This window comes from Microcaecilia unicolor, chromosome 2 (assembly GCF_901765095.1).
Source record: "Microcaecilia unicolor chromosome 2, aMicUni1.1, whole genome shotgun sequence".
In the NCBI taxonomy this organism is placed as follows: Eukaryota; Metazoa; Chordata; class Amphibia; order Gymnophiona; family Siphonopidae; genus Microcaecilia; species Microcaecilia unicolor.
In genome coordinates, this window is record NC_044032.1 from 126,059,075 (window position 1) to 126,077,782 (window position 18,708).

The window sequence follows — 18,708 nt, forward strand, 5'->3', positions numbered from 1 at the left end:
GAAGGGTGCCCAGGGAAAGCATCCTGAACTTTTCTTTTACGAGATATTTGTTCAGGGCCCTTAGGTCTAGGATGGGACGCATCCCCCCTGTTTTCTTTTCCACAAGGAAGTACCTGGAATAGAATCCCAGCCCTTCTTGCCCGGATGGCACGGGCTCGACCGCATTGGCGCTGAGAAGGGCGGAGAGTTCCTCTGCAAGTACCTGCTTGTGCTGGAAGCTGTAGGACTGAGCTCCCGGAGGACAATTTGGAGGTTTTGAGGCCAAATTGAGGGTGTATCCTTGCCGGACTATTTGGAGAACCCACTGATCGGAGGTTATGAGAGGCCACCTTTGGTGAAAAGCTTTCAACCTCCCTCCGACAGGCAGGTCGCCCGGCACTGACACTTGGATGTCGGCTATGCTCTGCTGGAGCCAGTCAAAAGCTCGCCCCTTGCTTTTGCTGGGGAGCCGCGGGGCCTTGCTGAGTCGCACGCTGCTGACGAGAGCGAGCGCGCTGGGGCTTAGCCTGGGCCGCAGGCTGTCGGGAAGGAGGATTGTACCTACGCTTGCCAGAAGTATAGGGAACAGTCTTCCTTCCCCCGAAAAATCGTCTACCTGTAGAGGTAGAAGCTGAAGGCTGCCGGCGGGCGAACTTGTCGAATGCGGTGTCCCGCTGGTGGAGAGACTCTACCACCTGTTCGACTTTTTCGCCAAAAATGTTATCCGCACAGCAAGGCGAGTCCGCAATCCGCTGCTGGATTCTATTCTCCAGGTCGGCGGCACGCAGCCATGAGAGCCTGCGCATCACCACACCTTGAGCAGCGGCCCTGGACGCAACATCAAAAGTGTCATAAACTCCTCTGGCCAGGAATTTTCTGCACGCCTTCAGCTGCCTGACCACCTCCTGAAAAGGCTTGGCTTGCTCAGGGGGAAGAGCATCAACCAAGCCCGCCAACTGCCGCACATTGTTCCGCATGTGTATGCTCGTGTAGAGCTGGTAGGACTGGATCTTGGACACGAGCATAGAGGAATGGTAGGCCTTCCTCCCAAAGGAGTCTAAGGTTCTAGCGTCCTTGCCCGGGGGCGCCGAAGCATGTTCCCTAGAACTCTTAGCCTTCTTTAGGGCCAAATCCACAACTCCAGAGTCATGAGGCAACTGAGTGCGCATCAGCTCTGGGTCCCCATGGATCCGGTACTGGGACTCGATCTTCTTGGGAATGTGGGGATTAGTTAATGGCTTGGTCCAGTTCGCAAGCAATGTCTTCTTCAGGACATGGTGCAAGGGAACAGTGGACGCTTCCTTAGGTGGAGAAGGATAGTCCAGGAGCTCAAACATTTCAGCCCTGGGCTCGTCCTCCACAACCACCGGGAAGGGGATGGCCGTAGACATCTCCCGGACAAAGGAAGCGAAAGACAGACTCTCGGGAGGAGAAAGCTGTCTCTCAGGAGAGGGAGTGGGATCAGACGGAAGACCCTCAGACTCCTCGTCAGAGAAATATCTGGGATCTTCCTCTTCCTCCCACGAGGCCTCACCCTCGGTGTCAGACACGAGTTCCCGGACCTGTGTCTGCAACCTCGCCCTGCTCGACTCCGTGGAACCCCGTCCACGATGGGGGCGTCGAGAGGTAGACTCCCTTGCCCACATCGGCGAAGCTCCCTCCGCCGACGTGGTCGGGGAGCCTTCCTGGGAGGTGGCCGCGGTCGGCACCGCACGCGGTACCGACGTCGGGGACCTCAACCTGGGCGATGGGCCAGCCGGCGCCACGCTCGACGGTACCGGAGGCGCAAGCACCGCCGGTACCGGAGGGGTAGGGCGCAACAGCTCTCCCAGAATCTCTGGGAGAACGGGCCGGAGGCTCTCGTTTAGAGTGGCTGCAGAGAAAGGCTGAGAGGTCGATGCAGGCGTCGACGTCAGTACCTGTTCCGGGCGTGGAGGCTGTTCCGGGCTGTCCAGAGCGGAGCGCATCGACACCTCTTGAACAGAGGGTGAGCGGTCCTCTCGGTGCCGATGCCTGCTGGGTGCCGAATCCCTCGGCGACCCAGAGCTCTCGGTGCCGACACGGGGAGGAGACCGGTGTCGATGCTTCTTCGATTTCTTCCGAAGCATGTCACCGGAGCTCCCCGGCACCGACGAGGAGGACGTCGAATCCATCCGTCGCTTCCTCGGGGCCGAGACTGAAGAAGGTCGATCTCGGGGGGGCTGTACCGCAGGAGCCCTCAGGGTAGGCGGAGACCCACCCGAGGGCTCACCGCCACCAGCAGGGGAATGGACAGCCCTCACCTGCACTCCACCCGATGCACCACCGTCCGACGACATCAGCAGACGAGGTCCTGGTACCACCGACGTCGATGCAGCTATCCGATGTCTCGGCGCCGATGCAGAGGCCCGATGCCTCGATGCACTCGATGCAGGGGCGGCCGAGGAAGATGGTCTGGACGCTGACGACGTCGATGCACTCGAAGATCTCGGTGCCGATGCCGACGAAGAGCCCGAGAACAACACGTTCCACTGGGCTAGTCTCGCTACCTGAGTCCGCCTTTGAAGCAGGGAACACAGACTGCAGTTCTGAGGGCGGTGCTCGGCCCCCAGACACTGAAGACACGACGAGTGTCGATCAGTGAGCGAGATAACCCGGGCGCACTGGGTGCACTTCTTGAAGCCGCTGGAAGGCTTCGATGTCATGGGCGGAAAAATCACGCCGGCGAAATCAAAAGCCGAAATGGCGAAATTTGAAGCACCAAAATTTAGAGGGAGAAAAATCTCGACCGAGGCCAAAAAGAGGCCTACCCCGACGACGAAAGAAAACTTACCGGGGCAAAAAGCTGGAAGTACGGGGAGGATTTACACGAAACCCGGCGGGGGGTTTCCGGAGCACTTCCCGACTAAGAGAAAACTTTCCCGAAGGAAAAAAACACGCTCAAAATAAATTGGACGCGCGAGGTCGACTTTCCGGGGCTCGACACGGCGAAAACACGACCGTACCGAGTGCGGACAAAAGAAGACTGGCCGGCTCGAGCCGGTTTCGGGCGGGAAGACGGCCGCGCATGCGCGGTGCGCGCGGGCGCGCGAGGGCTAGCAAAGGACTTTGCTAGTGAAGTTTCCGATTGGAGGGGCTGCCGTGGACGTCACCCATCAGTGAGAACAAGCAGCCTGCTTGTCCTCGGAGAAACTTCAGAACGCCCATTTCCACGCCCTTTTTTCCAGCACGTTAGAAGTTTGCTGCACTTTGTTACAGAATATGCTTAGCGAGTTGTGCGCATAAATTCTAATCAGTGCAATTAGAGCTCATTATTAAGTGCTGTTATCAGTGCTTATTAGCTCATTAAGTTACGCGTATTGTTACAGAATCGGCGCGGATCTCTAAGCATGCTATATAAAATCTGGGGGATAGCGAGTAAATGCAAAAGTGACATTCACATGGATAGTGCTGCCACTTAAGTGTGCAACTTACAGAATGCTGCCCTTGTCACATTTAGGCGCCCACAGTTAAGCCAGGTCTATTGTAGATGTGACTACAGGCACATAATTGTAAGGCATGCCAATACCAACTTACTTGAACTCTATACCAGAATCTGGACACCCAGATTCTCACCACACAGCACTGCGGCACTTAAAATGGAGGTGCCCACTTATAGAATTACCAATTGACTTTATGCATTAAAGAGAGAAAAGATAAAAAGGGGACGTGTGCTCTGAGAACTTTTTTTTTTTTTTTACTAATGTGTAACATGGTGAAGGAGAGCCTGCAAAAACCATTTCGCCCCCCAAAAATCTATTTAGTTGTCTCTATCTACACAAATCTTGCTCTGATAATTACTCTTCCTTGCCCTCTGTCCTAAAGATCTCCTGCCATCTGTCCAAGCTTGTCCACCTGCAGAAGTCATGTTTTAGTCTTTTTGCCGTCCACTACCCATGTTAGACAACATGATCTCTGCCCTCCCCCCTCCCCAAATTTATACCTGGCCATACCAAAGCCTTATTATAAGCTTTGTGTTGGTTGATCTTGTCCACATCTCCCTGGGAGCTCAATAGTCTTATTAATATATCATAAGCTATTGCTGCTTCCCCTTTGGACGCTCTATCATTCCAAGTAAATGAGCAAAAGCTTATACACCAAAACCAATATACAAGCTCCTCCAACCCCTTTCTTCCTCTTTCCCTTACACCATTGGCCTCTGTCTCTGTCTCAAGCATGGTGAGTTATGTCACAGTTTTACTTATTAAACAAATCTGTTATTGCACTGAATAGTAATTATTCAAAAAAGGATAGTGTAAGTGAACTTCCTAGATCACAAGAAAAACGAGAATTAACAGGAGGGACTCAGTCTGATAGATGTATGCACTTAATTATTTTGGATAATTACATTTGGCTTATAAAAGGCATCAGAACAAGTGAAAAAATTCAGTTTTCTCCAGGGCCAATAGAATTACTTGCAGTGGAGAAATATTTAAATTTTTAACCAAACCCTCTTCCCATTCTAGAAACAAAATGCATTTTTATTCATATCCTTAGGCTTTTCATTTTTTTTTTCTGATGTCTTAACAAAACACTTCAAGGAAAGCGATGGAAAAGTTCTAAATATTGGAGACTTACCGCCAGTGCCAGGCTAAGAATGGATGCTGCATAGTCAAAGCTGTGAACGACTTTATAATTCGTTGTGCTGTATATCTTCACATGTCTGCAAAGGAAAGCACTTCCCATTACCTGCCACAAAACTGGCTTCACAACACTATAAACATGCTTACCGCTTGTGCAAAGTGAAATACTCTGCATATTTATCTAGGTCATCACACAAAATGACAATCATAAGAACTCAGCAAGAAACACTGGCCCTCCAGACATCAGGTTTCAATTTGAAAAAAAAAAACATTGGTATTATTGTTATTATGACCATATGCTTCACAGGGGATGCAGGTGCTCCTAGATTCATTGTAGCTTGCCAGTAACTATATGTGGTTGCTCTCACCCTCCCACTGCAACTAGGATGCATACGCCCTCTCACAATTTGGACTGAAACAAGGAGCACATATCCCTGTAAAATGCATTCATGACACAAATTGTGAGTTGAAGGGATGGGGGAGGGTCATACTTTGATTTGATTAATTTGATATACCACTTAATACAAAAAAGGTATTAAAATGGTTTACAATAAAATTAAAACTGATTACAGAATGAAGTGTAAAATGCTAATGAACTACAAAATACATATTCAAATATAAACAAACAATGCTAATAACAAAATATATAAAGCTTAGAATACAGAACCAAGCTCCTAAAACAAAAAATTCTCATATCTCAGAAAGGTCAAAAACTTTTCCCAAGGAAGCTATAGCTCAGAGCCTTGGGGCCCTGTTTACTAAGTCGCCCTGTTTTTAGCGCATGCTAAAAATTAACGCATGCTAACACTAGAGACACCTATAGGAATATATGGGTGTGTCTAACGTTAGCACACACGCTAAAAATGATAGCACACCTTAGTAAACAGAGCCCTTGGTATTTAACACTAGTAGAAAAACAATGTATTCTCCATTTCTTATTTATTTCCTACCAAAAACTCAAATACACAGGTACTATTATGAATCACAGAATTGGTATCCTATATTTATTTAAATACTGGTTAAAATAGATCAACATACGAACAACATAGGACAGGGATAGTTTGTAAGCAAACTATTTTTTCCTCTGCCAGACTTAGGCAGGGAAAAGTGGATAGTGGAGGGCAGGGTCTGCCTTTGAACATGTTATGTATGTGTTACTTTGGCAACACATGAACACATTGTTATGTCACTGAAGTTTCTTGAATGTATGTTCAGATGCTCTGCCCTCCCTGGCAGTCTATAAAAAAAAACAAAAGAGCCACGAGAGGTCTCAATGTGTTTGAAGCTGGGGAGAAGTGTAAAATAGCATACCCAGAAAGAATGCTTGCCTCAGATGACTCTAGAGAGAGAAGCATTCGAGTTTTATGAACACATGGCATCATAACAGTCAGACTGTCTGTGAGCATAAGTGTCATAGCGGTATTCAGCTGGAAATACTACCTCTGTTCCTACTGCATGCTGGAAATAGCTTATTCAGGCATCCTTTTACTAAGGTGCGCTGAAAAATGGCCTGTGCTACTTACTGTACGCGCATGTTTTGGACGCACACAGGTCTATTTTCAGCACACCTGCAAAAAAAGCCTTTGGGGGGAGGGGCAGAAAATGGACATAGAGCAAAATAAAAAATTGGCGCGCGTCCATTTTGGGCCCGAGGCCTTACTGCCACCCATTCACTTAACGGTAAAGTCTCATGTGTTAACTGGGCAGTAATCATCAGTGAGCGTAGAAAATAAAAAAATATTTTCCGCTGCATGTAAAAAATAGAATTACCACCCAGAGCATGCGATAGCCAGGCGGTAGTTCCAAACTGACACGCGTTGGATGTGTGTAGGTGTCTAAGTAAAAGGACCCCTCATTTAATTTCAATAAGGTTGTACCTAGTGAAAAGAAAGCAGAGCTAAAATTATTTCTACTATGCTGACATGTCTGCTTTTTTTTTTTTCATATGTACTTGGTTGCTTTTTAGGGTGTGTATTGTTTCTGTAAGTTTCCTGTGTATATTTACATCTACTGCTGTAATTTATTTTGAATTAATCAATTAATTTCAACCCTCGCATAGCTTACCATCTTTTAGACAGTACAGAGATTAGCTAGCACACGTACTAAAAATCTAATGATTTTTTTTTTTTTTTAGTTTTCAGAAAATTTGATAGTGGCTCTCTCATTTAGATTTGCTTTGCTCCCATTTCGCCCTGTGGAATGCCAAGAATCATCTAATATTATATAGGCATACATCTAATTTAAGTAGTGAAGGGAGTGGAGACCCAATATCACCACCATACATTATCTACTGTGGCTGAAAAGCTAAGTACTAATTTTGAATTTAAAGATAACTATGGAGAAATTAGGACAAATGATATAAATGAATGCTATAATGAAAAAATAAGTAAAAATTTAAAAATTGGGATTGATGAGGATTGCGATACTGCCTCTCTAAAAATGCTTGGCTCATAATAATTCTTAGCCATTTTAGAGGTTGGTACGCTGATCTGATGATCCTATGAAAGCGCCTCTGTGTGTTTAGTTGAAAAGGTAAGAATCATCCAATGGCAGTTTGTGGACCAATATTCAGGGTAAAGTGTCCTCTTTGTCTGAAAGCTATCAAAAGTGAACATTTGAACTCTTTTGGGACGCTTGAAAGGTAGGTGGAAAAACAGATGGATCTTTCAACAATAGTATTTTGTCTCTTGCCTATCACGTGGAGATTGTTTTCTCTCACACATGATCATTAGAGAAGGCCACTGCTGAAGCAAAATGTGAGAATGAGAAGGCCTCCAAAAGGAAATCTTTGTTTCTGCTCTCTCTCTCTCCATATACTGTGCCTCATTCAGCTGCACTAGCTTCCCTGGACACTCACCACACAAAAAGAAGAATGGAAACAGAAAACAAATAGAAACAATACCAACCTGTCTAATGAACCCGACAGCAGTCTCTGCCCTGAGCTGCTCAGACAGAGACATGTCACTGTTTTATGGTGGTTTCTCAAGGACACCAGCAGTTGGCCTCCCTTAAGCAGGTCCCATACCTTGACAAAGCGACCACCTTTAAGAGGAAGAAACAAACCATGCGTTGATACTTTGATTCACACCCATGTGAACAGTTCTTTCTTCGTTTTTAAGCTGTAGTGTGCATTGCTTTATTTGTTTCAGATGCTGAAACCCACAGTCCCTTCACCATCTACTGGAGAACATACGACTGAAATTGATTCTCAATCTACTCTCAGATGACTGCATAATCCCCCTCCTCTCTTTTCACTACTCCAAAAGCAGTTGTGAATCGTCTCTCAGGAATAGGTACTCTTGTAAATAATCACTTGGCACAGACTCCATCAATTCTTTTCATCAGCACAATTATTAAAAACAATACTTAAAATTAACACACATCTTCAAGTTGAATGACTATAAACTGGTCGATTCATTTGCTGCTCTTCACTCTAACCCAGTGAATTCTCTCTGTTCCATTTCTCTTAGTGATATTTTGGAAATGACACTATTTTGGAAATGACACCGATAGCCATCCATGGTATCTATACACAGCAAAACATTATAGTGCCTTGAAATAGCCTTCACACCCTTGTACATTTATCACATTCTAGTGTCTAAAAAATACAATTCAAAATGCATTAACATAGTTTTCACTGACTATACAATAAACTCTACTACACTTTCAAAATGAAAAAATTATAGAAATATTCACAATGTAATTTAGAATGTGTAAAGTCGTAATACTCTTATCATAGCAAAACAAAATTGGTTCCATTTCCAGTTTGGGTTTCTGTCAGGTACTTGTGACCTGGATTGCCCACCATTGGAAACAGCATACTGGGCTAGATGGATCATTGGTCTGACCCAGTATGGCTATTCTTATGTGGAGTGGAGGAGTGGCCTAGTGGTTAGGGTGGTGGACTTTGGTCCTGGGGAACTGAGGAACTGAGTTCGATTCCCAGCACAGGCAGCTCCTTGTGACTCTGGGCAAGTCACTTAACCCTCCATTGCCCCATGTAAGCCGCATTGAGCCTGCCATGAGTGGGAAAGCGTGGGGTACAAATGTAAAAAAAAAAAAAAAAAAAATCACTTTAAAGCTCACAATAAGTTAGAGAGAGCCCATCAGAGTAGCTGAACTATTCTGAATGCTCCAGGATGAAATATTAAGCTGTTTCTGTTCCATGAAGTAAATGAAAAGCAAGGATTTAAAGATACTGAACATGGAGTTGTGGAAAGATCTCTGGAATAAAATTATTCAGAGATACTTGCTGGGGAAAACTGTAAGAAAATTTCAATGTGTTGTAAATATCCCTGTCAGAACCAACACTGTAAAGTGGAAACCACCCAGCACTACCAAGACACTGCTTTGATCAGGCCATTCCTGCAAAGTGAGTAGCTATAGCTTGAGGAAAGTGATGTGAAAGGTTACTAATGAGTAAGATTGCTTTTAAAGTACTGCAGGGAAAATGTCTGTGTAACAGTTTCAAGATTCTTCTATAAGCATTGCCTGTATGGGAGGGTGGCAAGAAGAAACACACTCCAGATGGTATCTGCAGAGAATCATTTAGGAGACATGCTTTGCAGTGGAAGGTGGTTTTGCACAATACTGCTGCTCGATTTGCTGCTGGTCTGCTGTGTAAGGCTGCCATCTTTTGGCACATACTGGTAAAAGGTTTTTTTTAGTTCCCATTTGGCTGTATGAGATCTTGCTTACTTGATGTGCAAGGCTGCCAAGATGGCAGTTGCTTGACATTTTTCAATATAATATTTTTTTTGTTTTAGCAGATGATTTTCAATGGTGTTCCCCTTTTCCTATTTTTTAGCTTTATAACCACCCATAACCACGCCCGTGCCTGTTAGAAGTTATGCACACTGCGTTACAGAATATGCTTAGCGAGTTGTGTGCATAAATTGTAATTATTGCCAATTAGTGCTCATTATTGCTTAAGAGCTGTTATCAATGCTGATTAGCTTGTTAAGCCAATTAAGTTATGCGAGCAGTTATAGAATACACTTGGATTTTGGCGCAGATCTCTAGGCGTGCTAAACAGAATCTGGGGTTTATTGTAGAAGCTCAGATCTATATATATGTGAGTGTGTGTACGTGTGTGTTATTTATTTATCCAGTCACTTTTTATTGGTTTCAGACGTTTCCTATACATGTATTTTAGAATTAATCTTTTTTTATGATGTTTACATTTTATTATACCAATGATTATGTTTTATTATTTATTTTAATGACTACGGTATATATTATTGTTTACTAATGTGTTTTCTGTTTTTTTTTTTTTTTTTTATTTATTAAATTTCAAAATTTTTTTTACACGTAAAACATGTAATTGGAAATACATTGTATACCTTGATCCTTAATCTAAACAATACATTAATAATAATTTGCAAATACACAAATTCACCAAATAAGAGCAGGTTATACAATTAATTAGACCACAACTATAGCTTTCAGGGGAGCGTGAGTTAGATTATAGGAGATCTTTAAAGGAAAAAGAAAATATCGTTTATGGCCTGGCCTATCTTAGCCTTGCTACTATTGATAATCTGGTAACATCAATTATTCTGCAGGTGTTATGGCTAGTTTTTTCATCGCTAAGAATGCTTTAAGATGTTCCGGTTCAAAAAATATATATTTTACTCCCATATATTTAACCAAACATTTACATGGGTAAGCAAGTAAATATGTTGCCCCCAGAGCTCGGGTCTCTTCTCTATATGAAAGAAATAACTTTCTCCTATCTTGTGTTGTCTTACAAACATCCGGGTATATCCACAATCTTTGACCACAAAAAGTTTTTAAAGCATTTTTAAAATATAACTTCAACACAGCATTCAAATCCTGTTCAAAAACAAAAGATAACAGAAGAGTCCTGCGCTGTTCAATTTCAGATAAAGATGAGTCTAATATTACTGAAATATCCAATTGTGCTTGAGGATCCAAAATTATATTCCCCATTTCAGTTATTTTACCCTTGTCTCCAGATTCAGCTTGTTGAGGAATTGGAAGGTAATATATCCTATTTAAAGGAGGAATAGCTGATTCTGGATATAACAAGATTTCTTTTAAGTATTTCTTAAACATTTCAGTAGGGCTCAGTTCTTTAATCCAGGGGAAATTCAATATTCTGAGATTCAATCTTCTATTAAAGTTCTCGAACTGTTCAATTTTCTTGTGAATTACCATTTTGTCTACTACTAAAGATTCAGTCACTGATTTTAAAGATTTAACTTCCTGTTGAAGTGCTTCAGTTTGTAAGAACGATTCCAGCTTAGTTTTTTCAAGGGAATGAGTTAAAGAGTCAATTTTACTTACTAACAGAGAAGTCTCTCGAGCAGATTTTGTTACCGTCTGGGTTAAACCTTGCAGTGTCTTCCATATCATCTGCAGATTTATCTCCGCTGGAGGATTCCCCTCCAAAGAAATATCCTCAGCGTTCGGGGGGGAGTTAGCGCCTTCTGAGGTTTGGTCCAACACGCCTTCCGTAGTGGCTTCATCCTCCTCCCTCCGCCCCGAGATCGCTGGCGGCGGAGGTCGATTATCTGGCGGCGAAAGAGAGATTTCCAGTGCTGAGGGAGATATGGCTCCTCCAATAGCTCCCAAATCAGCTTCGCTCGCCTTTCCTAAGATAGGCGTCGTGAATCGGTCCAGTGTTTGTTGGGACGGGGAGGAAGTTCGGGCCGCTGGCGTCAGGCCCCTAACTACCTTAACTAGCCCCTTCCTTTTAGTATGAGGCATTTGAAGAAAAACACAGGAATTAGGCTCCCAGCAAATCTACCGTGAGCGATCCACAAACGCTCCAGCCGCCATCTTGACACGCCCCTGGAGAGATGTGTTTTCTGTTTTATTTGTTATTAGTTATCATAGCCTCTGACGCCGCCCTTGCGTCTTCAAAACACGGCCAGTGTCGTACTTATTTTAGCTTTATGCCTCACATGAATAAAGCATTTCCATAGGGACTTTTCCTTGTGTGATCTGCTCTTTTTATACCATCATTTTGGATCTTGTGGATCGCTTGCCCTGTTGTTTCCTTGGGAAAGATGGGTTGCATAAAGACAGGCAAACTCTAAAGGAAGCACAGTGTATCTTCTCCCCCCTCCCCCCCAGACTGCAGCTTGGAAGAAGGTTCATCTTTTATCAGGACAATGATCCTGATCACAAAGCAACAACAAAGGAGTGGCTCAGCAAGAAGAACCTGAATGTCCTCAAGTAGCTGCATCCAATAGAAAATTTGTGGTAAGACTGAAAATTGCTGTGCACAGCATCCAACTTGATTCAGCTTGAGCTATTCTGCCAAGAAGAATGGGAAAAACTGCACCAACCCTTTGTGCAAAGTGGGTAGATACTTATTAGAGAACGACAGGGGGACAAAATTTGTCCCCGTCCCATCCCCGTGGGTTCTGTATCCATCCCCACAGGCCCCGTCTCCATCCCTGTCCTGTACCCGCAGGCCCTGTCTCTGTCCCTACCCCCACCCAATCCCCGTGGGCTGTGTTCTCATTTGCAGAAGCCTCATATGATTTTATATTTAAACTAGTAAAAAAGGCCCATTTCTGGCTCAAATGAAACGGGCGCTAGCAAGGTTTTCCGCAGAGTATGTATGTTTGAGAGAGAGAGAATGTGCAAGTGTGTGTGTGAGAGAGAGAGAATGTGCAAGTGTGTGTGAGAGAGAGAGAGAGAGAGAGAGAGAGAATGTGCAAGTGTGTGAGAGAGAGAGAGAGAATGTACAAGTGTGTGTGTGAGAGAGAGAGAGAGAGTGTGAATGTGCAAATGTGTGTGTGTGAGAGAAAGAGAGAGAGTGAATGTGCAAGTGTGTGTATGTCAGAATGAGTGTGTGCGAGTGCGTATGTGAGACTGAGTGTGTTCCCCTTTCCCCCATCTCAGGTCTCAGGACCTCCTCCCCAGTGGTCTGAGGATTCCCCCTCCCCCCATCTGTGTGGTCTGAGGACCCCCCTCCCCCCGTCTGTGTGGTCTGAGGACCCCCCTTCCCCCCTCTCTGTGGTCTTACGGATCCCCCTCCCCCCTTGTGGCTTTAGGGACCCCCCTTTCCCCCCCCTCTCTGGTGTTAGGGTCCCCCCTCCCCTCTCCTCCATACCAGCGACCCTCCTCTTGCATGCCCCCCCTGCAGCCACCCATGTCCTCCTCTCCCCCTGCAGCCACACATGTGCAGCGGCCCTCCTCTCTCCCCTGGCCCCCCCCTGCAGCCACCTATGTGCAGCGACCCACCTCTCCCCCTGTCCCCCCTGCAGCCACCCATGTCCAGCGACCCTGCTGTCCCCCTGCAGCCACGCATGTGCAGCATCCCTCCTCTCTGCCCTGCCCCCCCTGCAACGACCCATATCCAGCGACCCTCCTCTTGCCTGCCCCCTCCTGCAGCCACCCATGTCCATCAACCCTCCTCTCCCCCCTGCCCTTCCTGCAGGCACCCATCTTGTCTCAGGACCCCCTACCCACCAACCCTCCTCTCCCCCTGCAGCCACACGTGCAATGGCCCTCCTCTCTCCCTTCCCCCCCCCTCGGCGCATCACCCAAACCCCTGCCCCCCAGCACATCACCCAAGCCCCTCCTCCCCTGGGGCTCATTAACCCCCTCACCACCCGCTGCCGGCAATACTAACGCTGTCCGTCCGCTGCTGCTTCTCGTGTTGAGCAGCAGCGGCCGGTACAAAAAGGAAAAAGGAAAAAAAGATTTTGTACCTGAAACGTGGCTCCGTAGACAGCCATGTGGCATTGGCTGTCATCTGTGCAGCCGCTCCTCCTCTCCCCTCTGACGTCGATGCGCTCCTCCGGGGTCTTCCTCCAGGGGCAGTGACGTCAAGAGGGGAGAGGAGGAGCGCCTGCAGAGACGACAGCGAATGCCAGATGACTGTGAACGGAGGCACGTTTCAGGTTTGTTTGGTTTTTTTTTGCTTTTTTTCTTTTTGTACCGGCCGGACAGCGTTAGTATTGGGGGGGGGGGGGGGGGGGGGGGGGCTTGGGTAATGCGGCAGGGGAGAGGCTTGTGTGATGGGATTCGCTGAGTGTTTGTGCTCCGCCCACATCATCACGTTGTGACGCGAGGGCGGGGCAGACACTCATGGAGCAAAAACCGATCTACACAACTACAAATTTAGAATGGAAGAATTGAGGCTTCAATAGAACGTTGGGGTTGTGAATTATGTCTGGATGGGGCGTGGCTGAGGGCGGGTCTATGAGTGAGGGTGACTGGTGCTGACAGCCTAGCCTACGAACAGTACAGGGCTTCAGTGCTTCCCTGCTATGTATAAATTACAAATAGAAAACAATAACAACAACTAGCAGCTATAATAACCCTCCCACCACCACCATCCTCTACTCTTCTAACCCCAACAATAGCTGACTTCTACTACCCCAAGGAATCCTAATCCTATTAAATTGTCCAGGGGTACAAAATACAACCCTTTCTGTATGCCCTATAGGGGAGATTTATTAATCTGTGGACGAATAAGGAATCATCAACAATCACAGGATTCAGTCTAGCACTCCTGTCTTCCACAGTCCCTCTTGCAATAGATGTCTTCTTAAAAGATGTGCTAGTAGCAGGATGTACAGGATCCCCCACGCAAATTTTGTTAGCTGTGGCTAGCATGTTTGCTTGTTTTTCCCAAAAATAAAAATATTGTCGACTGTAAACAAACAAACAACAGTCCAGTTCATTAACAGTCTTCAAAGTAGAAAATTACATGAGGACAAAGTTTGTTCCCATCCTCACGGTCTCTGTCCCCATCCCCGCCCCATCCTCGCGGGATCTGACCCTGTCCCCATCCCCGCGGATACTGCGGATCCCCGTCCCGTCTAATACTTATCCTAAATGACTCATGGCTGTTAGTGCTGTAGAAGGGGCTTCCACCAAGTACTGAGTCAAGGTCATGAAGACTTCATGACTTAAGCAATAAAAACTTTTTGATTTCTTAATAACTAAGAAAGCAAATAGAATGTTAGGTATTATTAGGAAAGGAATGGGAATCAAAAATGAGGACCTTATAAAGCGAATGCAACATACCTGTAGAAGGTATTCTCCGAGGACAGCAGGCTGATTGTTCTCACTGATGGGTGACGTCCACGGCAGCCCCTCCAATCGGAAACTTCACTAGCAAAGTCCTTTGCTAGTCCTCGCGCGGCCGTCTTCCCGCCCGAACAGGCTCGTGTTCGTCAGTCCCATATGTAGCAAGACAAGACAAGGGAAGACACAACTCCAAAGGGGAGGCGGGCGGGTTTGTGAGAACAATCAGCCTGCTGTCCTCGGAGAATACCTTCTACAGGTATGTAGCATTCGCATTCTCCGAGGACAAGCAGGCTGCTTGTTCTCATTGATGGGGTATCCCTAGCCCCCAGGCTCACTCAAAACAACAAACATGGTCAATTGGGCCTCGCAACGGCGAGGACATAACTGAGATTGACCTAACAATTTTTCCAACTAACTGAGAGTGTAGCCTGGAAAAGAATTAAACATGGGCCTAGGGGGGTGGAGTTGGATCCTAAACCCCGAACAGATTCTGAAGCACTGACTGCCCGAACCGACTGTCGCATCGGGTATCCTGCTGCAGGCAGTAATGAGATGTGAATGTGTGGACAGATGACCACGTCGCAGCTTTGCAAATCTCTTCAATAGTGGCTGACTTCAAGTGGGCTACCGACGCTGCCATGGCTCTAACATTATGAGCCGTGACACGACCCTCAAGAGCCAGCCCAGCCTGGGCGTAAGTGAAGGAAATGCAATCTGCTAGCCAATTGGATATGGTGCGTTTCTCCACAGCCACTCCCCTCCTGTTGGGATCAAAAGAAACAAACAATTGGGCGGACTGTCTGTTGGCTGTGTCCGCTCCAGATAGAAGGCCAATGCTCTCTTGCAGTCCAATGTGTGCAGCTGACGTTCAGCAGAGTAGGAATGAGGACGGGGAAAGAATGTTGGCAAGACAATTGACTGGTTCAGATGGAACTCCGACACAACCTTTGGCAAGAACTTAGGGTGAGTGCGGAGGACTACTCTGTTATGATGAAATTTGGTGTAAGGGGCCTGGGCTACCAGGGCCTGAAGCTCACTGACTCACTTGCCATAGAAAGAAGTAACTCCTCTTAGTGGAATCTTTCCTGGAAGCAAGCAAGATGCGGGAGACACCCTCTGACAGACCCAAAGAGGCAAAGTCTACGCTCTCAACAACCAGGCCGTGAGAGCCAGAGACTGGAGGTTGGGATGCAGAAGCGCCCCTTCGTCCTGTGTGATGAGGGTCGGAAAACACTCCAATCTCCACGGTTCTTCGGAGGACAACTCCAGAAGAAGAGGGAACCAGATCTGACGCGGCCAAAAAGGAGCAATCAGAATCATGGTGCCTCGGTCTTGCTTGAGTTTCAACAAAGTCTTCCCCACCAGAGGTATGGGAGGATAAGCATACAGCAGACCTTCCCCCCAGTCCAGGAGGAAGGCATCCGGTGCTAGTCTGCCGTTGGCCTGAAGCCTGGAACAGAACTGAGGGACCTTGTGGTTGGCTCGAGATGCAAAGAGATCTACCAAGGGGGTGCCCCACACCTGGAAGATCTGGCGCACTACTCGGGAATTGAGCGACCACTCGTGAGGTTGCATAACCCTGCTCAACCTGTCGGCCAGACTGTTGTTTACGCCTGCCAGATATGTGGCTTGGAGCACCATGCCGTGATGGCAAGCCCAGAGCCACATGCTGACGGCTTCCTGACACAGGGGGCGAGATCCAGTGCCCCCCTGCTTGTTGATGTAATACATGGCAACCTGGTTGTCTGTCTGAATTTGGATAATTTGGTGGGACAGCCAATCTCTGAAAGCCTTCAGAGTGTTCCAGACCGCTCGTAACGCCAGGAGATTGATCTGCAGATCGCGTTCCTGGAGGGACCAGCTTCCCTGGGTGAGAAGCCCATCGACATGAGCTCCCCACCCCAGGAGAGACGCATCCGTAGTCAGCAATTTTTGTGGCTGAGGAATTTGGAAAGGGCGTCCCTGAGTCAAATTGGACCAAATCGTCCACCAATACAGGGATTTAAGAAAACTCGTGGACAGGTGGATCACGTCTTCTAGATCCCCAGCAGCCTGAAACCACTGGGAAGCTAGGGTCCATTGAGCAGATCTCATGTGAAGGCGGGCCATGGGAGTCACATGAACTATGGAGGCCATGTGGCCCAGCAATCTCAACATCTGCCGAGCTGTGATCTGCAGGGACGCTCGCACCCGCGAGACGAGGGACAACAAGTTGTTAGCTCTCGCCTCTGGGAGATAGGCACGAGCCATCCGAGAATCCAGCAGAGCTCCTATGAATTCGAGTCTCTGTATTGGAAGAAGATGGGACTTTGGATAATTTATCACAAACCCCAGTAGCTCCAGGAGGCGAATAGTCATCTGCATGGACTGTAGAGCTCCTGCCTCGGATGTGTTCTTCACCAGCCAATCGTCGAGATAGGGGAACATGTGCACTCCCAGCCTGCGAAGCGCCGCTGCTACTACAGCCAAGCACTTCGTGAACACTCTGGGCGCAGAGGCGAGCCCAAAGGGTAGCACACAGTACTGGAAGTGACGTGTGCCCAGCTGAAATCGCAGATACTGTCTGTGAGCTGGCAGTATCGGGATGTGCGTGTAGGCGTCCTTCAAGTCCAGAGAGCATAGCCAGTCGTTTTCCTGAATCATGGGAAGAAGGGTGCCCAGGGAAAGCATCCTGAACTTCTCTTTGACCAGATATTTGTTCAGGGCCCTTAGGTCTAGGATGGGACGCATCCCCCCTGTTTTCTTTTCCACAAGGAAGTACCTGGAATAGAATCCCAGCCCTTCTTGCCCGGATGGCACGGGCTCGACCGCATTGGCGCTGAGAAGGGCGGAGAGTTCCTCTGCAAGTACCTGCTTGTGCTGGAAGCTGTAGGATTGAGCTCCCGGTGGGCAATTTGGAGGTTTGGACACCAAATTGAGAGTGTAACCTTGCCGGACTATTTGGAGAACCCACTGGTCGGAGGTTATGAGAGGCCACCTTTGGTGAAAAACGTTCAACCTCCCCCCGACCGGCAGATCGTCCGGCACTGACACTTTGATGTCAGCTATGCTCTGCTGGAGCCAGTCAAAAGCTCGTCCCTTGCTTTTGCTGGGGAGCTGAGGGGCCTTGCTGAGTCGCACGCTGCTGACGAGAGCAAGCGCGCTGGGGCTTAGCCTGGGCCGCAGGCTGTCGAGAAGGAGGATTGTACCTACGCTTGCCAGAAGAGTAGGGAGCAGTCTTCCTTCCCCCATAAAAACGTCTACCTGTGGAGGTAGAAGCTGAAGGCTGCCGGCGGGAGAACTTGTTGAAAGCGGTATCCTGCTGGTGGAGCTGCTCTACAACCTGTTCGACCTTTTCTCCAAAAATATTATCCGCACGGCAAGGCGAGTCCGCAATCCACTGCTGGATCCTATTCTCCAGGTCGGAGGCACACAGCCATGAGAGTCTGCGCATCACCACACCTTGAGCAGCGGCCCTGGACGCAACATCAAAGGTGTCATACACCCCTCTGGCCAGGAATTTTCTGCACGCCTTCAGCTGCCTGACCACCTCCTGAAATGGCTTGGCTTGCTCAGGAGGGAGCTTGTCCACCAAGCCCGCCAACTGCCGCACATTGTTCCGCATGTGTATGCTCGTGTAGAGCTGGTAAGACTGAATTTTGGCCACGAGCATAGAGGAATGGTAGGCCTTCCTCCCAAAGGAGTCTAAGGTTCTACAGTCTTTGCCCGGGGGCGCCGAAGCATGCTCCCTAGAACTCTTAGCCTTCTTTAGGGCCAAATCCACAACTCCAGAGTCGTGAGGCAACTGAGTGCGCATCAGCACTGGGTCCCCATGGATCCGGTACTGGGACTCGATCTTCTTGGGAATGTGGGGATTAGTTAAAGGCTTGGTCCAGTTCGCCAGCAATGTCTTTTTTAGGACATGATGCATGGGTACTGTGGACGCTTCCTTAGGTGGAGAAGGATAGTCCAGGAGCTCAAACATTTCAGCCCTGGGCTCGTCCTCCACAACCACCGGGAAGGGGATGGCCGTAGACATCTCCCGGACAAAGGCCGCAAAAGACAGATCCCCGGGAGGAGAAAGCTGCCTTTCAGGGGAGGGAGTGGGATCCGAAGGAAGGCCATCAGACTC

The 18,708-nt window shown here is 47.6% G+C and overlaps 1 protein-coding gene across 5 annotated transcripts in view; it reads right to left on the reverse strand.

Moving 5' to 3' along the window:
- UTP15 (UTP15 small subunit processome component) overlaps positions 1-18,708 on the reverse strand; it is a 148,007-nt gene that overhangs the window by 22,660 nt on the left and 106,639 nt on the right. For all 5 annotated transcript variants that reach the window (XM_030193288.1, XM_030193286.1, XM_030193287.1 and 2 more), the window contains exons 7-8: positions 7,487-7,622; positions 4,576-4,660 (exon numbers count right to left, since the gene is read on the reverse strand). In XM_030193288.1, the coding sequence (XP_030049148.1) occupies positions 4,576-4,660; positions 7,487-7,622 (221 nt within the window). The remainder of the gene's footprint in view (positions 1-4,575; positions 4,661-7,486; positions 7,623-18,708) is intronic.